The sequence below is a fragment of the Zootermopsis nevadensis genome, unplaced genomic scaffold (genome assembly GCF_977971745.1).
Source record: "Zootermopsis nevadensis isolate Lab colony 2312 unplaced genomic scaffold, Znev_1.0 Znev_ptg000030l, whole genome shotgun sequence".
In the NCBI taxonomy this organism is placed as follows: Eukaryota; Metazoa; Arthropoda; class Insecta; order Blattodea; family Termopsidae; genus Zootermopsis; species Zootermopsis nevadensis.
This window is the reverse complement of record NW_028259162.1, coordinates 21,014,548-21,022,755: the sequence shown is the minus strand read 5'-3', so window position 1 is coordinate 21,022,755 and position 8,208 is coordinate 21,014,548. Positions and strand designations below refer to the sequence as shown.

The 8,208-nt window shown below is 38.5% G+C and overlaps 1 protein-coding gene across 3 annotated transcripts; it reads left to right on the top strand.

The window, feature by feature from the left end:
* The first annotated feature begins 815 nt into the window (after window positions 1-815).
* On the top strand, window positions 816-8,196 carry LOC110835236 (ubiquitin-conjugating enzyme E2 J1). Of its 3 annotated transcripts, none has more exons than XM_022075255.2 (5): window positions 816-959; window positions 1,566-1,771; window positions 4,907-5,097; window positions 6,131-6,245; window positions 6,544-8,196. In XM_022075255.2, exons 2-5 carry the CDS (start codon window positions 1,580-1,582, stop codon window positions 6,781-6,783), a joined length of 738 nt encoding a protein of 245 aa, XP_021930947.2. In that variant the 5' UTR covers window positions 816-959; window positions 1,566-1,579; the 3' UTR covers window positions 6,784-8,196. The 3 variants fall into 3 exon arrangements, with proteins under 3 accessions (XP_021930947.2, XP_021930946.2, XP_021930948.2); XM_022075254.2 differs by having other exon boundaries at window positions 823-1,062; XM_022075256.2 differs by lacking the exon at window positions 816-959 and adding an exon at window positions 1,113-1,179.
* The last annotated feature ends 12 nt before the right edge of the window (window positions 8,197-8,208 follow it).

The following is an 8,208-nucleotide window of genomic DNA, read 5'->3' as shown; positions in this document are numbered from 1 at the left end:
AAGAAAATACTGGGAAAGGGTTAGGTTTGTTAAGTTATGGGGATGTAGCCCAGTTTGGAGCAAGATTGTGGCTACGTTCTTGAAGTATTTGCGAGGGGTGCAAGTCCCAAGCCTATGGTGGAAAGTCTTGTTGGTGGTCTAACCCAACATGGTGGAAGCCCTATGGTATCTACGCGCAGCGAGAACAAAATAGGTTCTGAATGCCCAAGAGCTCCTGGAGCTGGGCTCCAAGGAGTAAACATACTGGGGAAAGACCATAAGTATGTTAATTTCAAGGGTGGAAGGATAAACATAAAAAGAAACACAGACACTTTATTAAATGCTAGTAGACGCCTGTTATTTTTACATACATACTACATGGGTGTCTATCAGAATGTAATGCCGGTGTCCTTTTAAGATGAAAAAATGTTTTGCCCTGTCTTCCGCCAAGAGATTCGATATCACGGACAATTTCATGATTGTTCTATCTTATGCACAATATATCCCTTTCTTCTCCAATGGCAGCCCGGTTTAAATACAGCGCGAATGAACTTATGATAAAAGTGTTAATAAGAGCTAACACAATGCATTCGATAAAACCTGCAGTTGAGGTGATTCTAACATAGTATACCGATCCAGCTCTACCCTCAAACTTTTCTATATGTTGGTACTATCTCCCTTTTCATAACACGGGTTCCTTTCCCACCATTAATTAAAACACTTTGACAGAACAAGCAACGTTTAAAGAATTTATATACCCCAGGCTTGTGTACTGCAAGATTAGGGTTTTCCTCGAACCTGAGGTTTTATAATCTGTGACTCACACTGCTTTAAATTCGCTTGGAAGATAACTGAATGGGGGGGAATTTGGGATTCTCGTTAACTATGGTGACTTGCTTATCATTAGGCCACGTCAAGTGTTGTGCAGTGATAAAGGATATGTGTACACTGCAGAATAATAATAGCTCACGGCGTAGCAAGTACGTAACAGTCTTGATTCAGAATCAGCTGATTAGATCCGCGTTTTTGTAATTTTGATAATTACCATGGATTTCGAAACAAAATATAACGTAAAGAGCCCAGGTAAGCAACCTGAATTGTAAACTTGGTTAACTGCGCGGAGGGAGAAAATTGCGTAACGAAGAGTATCATAACTTCTACGTTTCACCCAATATAATTAGGGTAATCAAATTAAGGAAGGTAAGATGGGCGGGGCACGTAGCTTACATGGGTAGAACAAATGTTGGTATGAAAGCTGAATGGAAGGAACCACTTGCAAGACCTGGGTATAGACAGATGAGAGGGTAATAATAAAATGGCTCGTAGGGAAACAGGTTTTGGAGATGTGGATGTGATTCAAATGGCTCAGAATATGGTCTGGTAGTGGATTCTTGTGAACATTGTGATATTTTCGGTTCCATAAAACGTAGGGAATGCCTGGCTGAGTTTAGAAAAGTGTCTTAAGAGGGATTGTCCTTCATGCAATTTGTTTGTTACTGCAGCTTTGTCTTATGAGCTATGTAGTACACATTAATAAAGTGTTAACATGAAAATTTGTTTACATAGTATTTGTTGTTTCACTTCAGCCGTAAAGAGGTTGATGAGGGAAGCATGCGAGTTGAAGGAGCCTACAGAGGAGTACTGGGCACATCCTGTGGATGACAATTTGTTTGAGTGGCACTTCACTGTACAAGGGCCTCCAGCCACTGACTTTGAAGGAGGCGTGTACCATGGGCGAATTCTATTTCCAACGGAATACCCTATGAAACCACCAAATATAATAATATTAACGGTACTCGTATATTATGCATACATATATAATTAATTTTTTCACATTGGTTCATTTATTAATTTGTTTGTTCATTAATTCATGTATATATTGTCAGACCATGTGATTCTTTGTAAATTATAAATAAGGATGAGGGAATGTTGGAAGTGTTCCTGACTGACTGTGACTTCAGCTGACACGTTTGTTGACTTGTGGGCACATTGAAACATATCAATAATAGAAATCCACAAACCATTGCATGAAACATAATAAAGTTACCAGATGCCACACATCAGAACTCTTCTACCATACCACCCAGATCTGATACCATGTCAAGTTAGTATGGGGAACAATAATGAACTGGGTGGCCAAGAGATATTAAATTCAAAATAGATGTGTGATCCAGCTTACTAGTATGAAGTATATGTCCATCACGAAAGGAGATAGGGTACATTTTGTGAACATGTGAAATGCACTAAAGAACTTCCCAAATGGTCCATTGGAAAACAGTCAGGTATTGTAATTTGTGTTTTCATATTATTATTAACCAAGAAGTGTAGAAATAATACAGAGTGGAAACATATGATCAGTAGTCATCAGTAAAATGATGATATATAATTTGAATGTGTACTATTGCAAACAAGTCAAAATTAATATGTGTATAACATATAACAGTTGATAACTTTATTACATATTTATATTATGTATGGGCATTTTTGTAGGCAAAATAATTAGTACATATTTCTGCTGTAGACTGATAACAAAAAACAATACTGCTACATTCACATTTTGTAAAAGGGTTGTTATTTGAAACTATGAAATGGCCCATGAAGAATGATGGAAAAGTCTAAAGTAGTACTTAAAAAACAATTTTTTTAAAAGTGTAACAAAGCATCATATGAAAATTAAAATAATTAATGTTCTTTGCATAATTGCATAATTGTTTTGATGTATTGTGTAGTGCATGTAGTAAGCAGGTCTTGGATGAGTGAGCAATCACTTGTTTTAGTGCATTGTTTCCACAAAGCAGTATATAAACTTTAGAATTAAATAATGTGTAACAAAAAAGTCAATATCCTTACTTATCTTTTCATAATTAAAGAATATAACATGGATTCATGTACCACAATCTCAGACATGATCTTATATTAAGGTTATAATAACTGTGTTGTGCATTTACACATGTATGCAAGCTGGAAGTGATGAATGTTTACACTTGGCATCATAATTCCAGTAATTTGTAATCTCCTTGTATTTGTCCATTTGTGGATTTTCTCTGTCTCCATTAATTTACTTATGCCAGACATGTATTAAGTAAAGACTACTATGTGTACCATATTTGTGGAAAAAAACGAATATTATTAATGGACTTTCAAGACATGGGACTAGTTTGGGTGGCGGAATGAATATGAAGACTATACTTCTCTTGACTATTCTCTATCCATTAGTGGACAGTTTTTTATTTGACTATATGCTTCAAAGTTTTGATAAGGAACTTATATTAAGAGCATTAATTGAAATGGATACCAAAACATGCAGATTGTGATATTCCAAAGAGAATATATAATTGTTGTTTGTCTGTGAAGAAAATGCTGATCCACTTCTTCAGTCTCATTAACCAGCCATTGGTCACTTTAACTCATTTTAATTTTTCATAAAAATTCTTGGATTTTTGTAAAAGAATGCTGCATATGATGGGAGTAATCGTTGACCTGGCCTGTTTGAAGAAAACCAACGGTGTGTCATTGACAGTTTGATTTTACCCTCAACACTTTTTATGCTATTTTTATTAGTCCGACCTTTGTTATTTCTGTGTCATGAGATATTAACAGTTTTATATTGACTGAGGCACTCCTAATTTAGCATTTACTTCTCTTTGGGAAAAACTGCTTATATAAACTTGTCATACGTGTCTGTAAGACAACTTTTCTGTTGCACTGATGAATGACGACGAATGATGATGAAGTCAAGTGAGCAACTGATTGAATAAAGCATAATTGGAGACTGCAAATACAGTATACTCTGGATGGTCATATCATGAATGCCAACCCTGTGCTTATCTGTAGAATAGGTTTTAAGTAGCAAAACTGTCTCTGTTACTGACATTGGCATTAGAAAGGTGTGCTCCTGACAACATGGTGCTGTGGAAAGAGATTTTTAAAAGGTGGCAGATATGTAACCAGTAAAATAGTGTTATAAGGAACAGTTGTAAACAACACAAAATCCTCGTAAAAATGAGTCCTTTCATGTCACCAGTTCATAATGTTAATGTCAGGAGTATAGCAGTAGCGACCTTATTTGGCTGATGGTTGATGAAATCATCTGGGACTTGATACATGGGCTGTATGTTAGGCCAATGTTCCTCAAAGTTTCTTCACTTGTGGTGCACTACAAGTTTTCACCTCATGGAAAAGGGAGTGTGAAATTATCCATGGCCATAAATATAAATGTACATGAAGATATCCGTCTTCTGGGTTATTGCGCTGTGTAGTCTGGTCGATGTTAACCAACGTTTCAGAGGTCATACTGCCTCCGTCATCAGGGCGATGAATATGCCAATAGGGTGTGAGGAGCTGGATTTATAGGCCGGGAAGTGAAAGGTGTAGCCTGCCCCGATCCAATGGGAGCAGGTATTCATCGCCCTGATGACGGAGGCAGTATGACCTCTGAAACGTTGGTTAACATCGACCAGACTACACAGCGCAATAACCCAGAAGACGGATATCTTCATACTCACCGCTGTGAGAACCTCAAGTCTTACATAAATGTACATATTAATCTTTGCCTTGTAAGTGTGCAGGTATATGAAAACAAAACATATTGCATGTTGAATAAAACTCTTTGTGATGAATTGGTGAGTGTGTGTATTATGAATTCTAATTTCAAAAGATAAGATACTGTCTTTTTAGAAATTTTATGTGTGAATATACAATTCTTTATACAAATTTATGGCAACCCTTAAACCTTATGGCAGCACACCACTGTGTAAGGCATACCATTCAAATTACATTACCTATTTCTGTACTTAACTTTTTTCCCCTTGCAACTGAAAATCTGATTTCAATAAGCAGTGAAAGTAATGTGCATTTTGTTACAATCTTCTCACCTTGCCTCCTATTTCCATGCTTTCTGAAGGTATGATTGACTATTGTGTTGCAGCCCAATGGAAGGTTTGAAACCAATAAGAAGATTTGCCTCAGCATCTCAGGTCATCATCCAGAAACATGGCAGCCCTCGTGGTCCATCCGCACAGCTCTCTTAGCGCTCATTGCTTTCATGCCAACACCTGGCAATGGCACCATTGGCTCTTTGGACTACACCCCAGAAGAGCGACAGATGCTAGCACACAAGTATGTTATTCTTGTGGTTGGGTGATGATTGTCCCTTGTTGGATTGTACAATGTCACATTCAGTCCTTTTATTCATTCTAGAGGTTCTTGGGAAAATGACAGAAATTTGTTTTGAATGACTTGAAACACGAGTGAATAAATTTATGTAATTCACTTCTGTGGTGAAGTACGTAGGGCAGTCAAAAAATTTCTGGAATTGTGGTGTAGGACATATGGCAACGCTTTCCTAATCACCTTCAAAGTAGGACCCTTGCGCGCACACACACACACTTGCTCCATCGATCCTGCCATTGTTGGAAGCACCGACAGAAGGCTTTGTTTGGAATCTTCTGGAGTTCGGCCGTCGCATTTGACACATCGCTGGTTGTGCAGCAATTCCTCGCCGAGAAAAGCATTCCCGTCATCACCCAAGCACCATACTCTCCGGATCTCGCTCCGAGTGACTTCTGGCTGTCCCTACTCTGAAAATGGGCCTCAAGGGGACGCGTTTCACAACCACGGAGGACATCAAATCGAATGCGACAGCCGAACTCCGGAAGATTCCTAACGAAGCCTTCCGCCGGTGCTTCCAACAATGGCAGGATCGAAGGAGCAAGTGTGTGTGCGCAAGGGTCCTACTTTGAAGGTGGTAAGCGTTGCCATATGTCCTACCATTACAGTGCTATACCACAATTCTGGGAACTTTTTGACTGCCCCTCGTAGACTGGTTGAAATGTTACGGCCTGATTATTGTATGTACTATGTGGCAATTTGGAGATGTCTGTTCTGCAAACTTTGTAGCAAGAAACTGGTGCACACAAAACTTCCTGCCTTGTTGCATAGCTGAAATAAAGTATAACAATGACTAGGTGACTTTTCATGATTCACAGCATGAGAATGGTAGTAGGCACAGTCTGACACGTAGAAAAAGTCAACATATGACATAGCAGTGACAGTTCCCAGCATAAATCATCCCTCTAGAAATGTGACTATATTCACCTAAAAACAAAAAGTGAAATAATTCTGAACAACAAGCATGTTTGGTTTGTGACAGGTCACGGATGTTGGAGTGTCCCAATTGTGGTAAAATCGTGGAACAACTCTTGCCATCAGTGATAAAGCCTCCCGCACAAGAGGAGTTCTCACTCATCACACAGATAGCACTTAAGGTGAACTGTATGCATAACATTGATATGTGCAAGTGTGCACAAATTTCTTGTAGTGTTACTCATTTCTGACGGCATGCTCATGAATTATGGGATGGGCCCCAGTCATTCAGAATTTGAATATCCTTAAATAATTGCTTGTAGTTCTGTATGTATTGAAATTAAACCCTGGGAAATCCCTGATTGATCTTAAGGAAATTGGTTGTATTGATATTTATTTGTTTGAAATGGTTGGGATTGCTTTGGTGTGATGTAGAGGTATGTGGTTAATTTCACGGGACTGGCTGCTTGTTGCTTGCAGGTAGAGGAACAGCCTTCGGTGGAGGTAAAGGACGAGGAACGGCAGCCTAGTGATGATGAGCAAGTGAGGCTGCGAGTTGGCTTGTCTCGATTGATACCGCCCAGTGAAATGCAGACGCAACCGCAGCATTCCACCATTGGCATAGTGAGCAATGCAAGTGGCAGCTATAAAAACTGGCTGATTTGGTTTCTTGTAGGTGCCATCATATTCCTAATCTACAGAAGACTCTTTCTCATGTAACCATCCAGTGCATTAATCTGTACAGAAATGAAACTTTGCAGATCCAGCCCAAACTTTATTTTTGTTTCATATGACATTAAATGTGTATATCTTGGTCAGTTATTGTGGAAAGAACTGAAAGAAACAGTGATAAATAAGCATAATGACAACAGTTAAGGTTTTACCAAGGAGTAGAAAGTAGAATGTTTATAGGTGGAATTCGTGTGCATGTTTTGCGTTGTGGATGGTGACGGATGGTTTATTTCGAGTGTGTGCCGTGCCTCATATTCGTAAGGCATCGTTGAAGAGCAGTGCTCTTCGAAGTACACTGATATTCCAAAAGCATTACTTACACCACATTATGCAATTAGTTGTTGCACTAATCTTGGGTCATTATCGCATTAATGTGATCTGAAGTCAGTTGTGCACAAAACTGTGTTCTGACGGTGAGAACTCTTGAATTCCATTGTTGCGAAAGAGCATGTAAAAAAACATCAGTTTTAGTGCTGATTATGAGTTAGCATTAGCTTTTATAAATAAAGTGGTATCATTGTCTACTCTATGGCCAGGCTGTGGCACGCCTCCCCGTGATTGGCTCTGAGGTCCTCGCATGATCTCGACCCTACTCCCCACTGGTCTGGCCAAGGCCTTGCCTTGAGTGACTGGTTCCTAGGTCTCAAACTGATTCCACACACACTGCTTACTCATTACCCTGATGATGGTGGCAACAAGGACATCTGAAACATTGGTAAACTACCAGACTACGTAGAATTACCCAGAAGACGGCCATCTTCACTGCCTAGTACTGTCATTTGTTTCATAGCGCAGGACAGACAGTTTCATTTTAAAGCAGTTGATTGCCATTGGAATGTAGTACTACAAGAATTTTCTGCTGCTTGTATGGTTTTATCAGCACACTTATGATAGGAATGTTTTGTACATATGTGCATATATGTAATGGAAGGTTATATTTGTTTAAAGTACAGAACCAGCGATGGATTTCCCTAAAGTTTGGTGTTTGAGGTCTGAAATGAAAGTTTCAGAATTTGAGGTTTTCACAGTGACATGTTTTCTGGCTTTAAACTGTTATGCTGTACTTTTTCTGTGTTGTTGCAATGCAGCCCTCAGTTAAAAAGGCAGTGTGTTCTTCCAAACTGTTGGCATACAACATCCAAAAAGTATTTTCATTTTAACTATATGTTCTTTATTCTCTTTTACTTAAGAGAATTATATATTTCTTATTTCATTTGCTGTTGTAGGCAAGAAATTTGTATTTTGAAGGTTCTAGGGATTGTTTGTTGTGTACTGTATTGCATATTCCTTTGTTTAACTTTTAGCACTTTCTTTAATTTATTTACAGTTGTAAGGAAATCAGTATTGAATGAGTTTCCTGTAAATAAAGGATGACAGTAATTAACTGCTGGATGATACATACTTGTGGACCAT

Bases quoted from the DNA above. Each gene is read 5' to 3' on its own strand.
- LOC110835236 (XM_022075254.2), top strand. From the start codon at position 1,026: ATGGATTTCGAAACAAAATATAACGTAAAGAGCCCAG. The intron at 1,063-1,565 runs GTAAGCAACCTG...GTTTCACTTCAG, and splicing joins ATATAACGTAAAGAGCCCAG to CCGTAAAGAGGTTGATGAGG. The intron at 5,098-6,130 runs GTATGTTATTCT...GGTTTGTGACAG, and splicing joins CGACAGATGCTAGCACACAA to GTCACGGATGTTGGAGTGTC.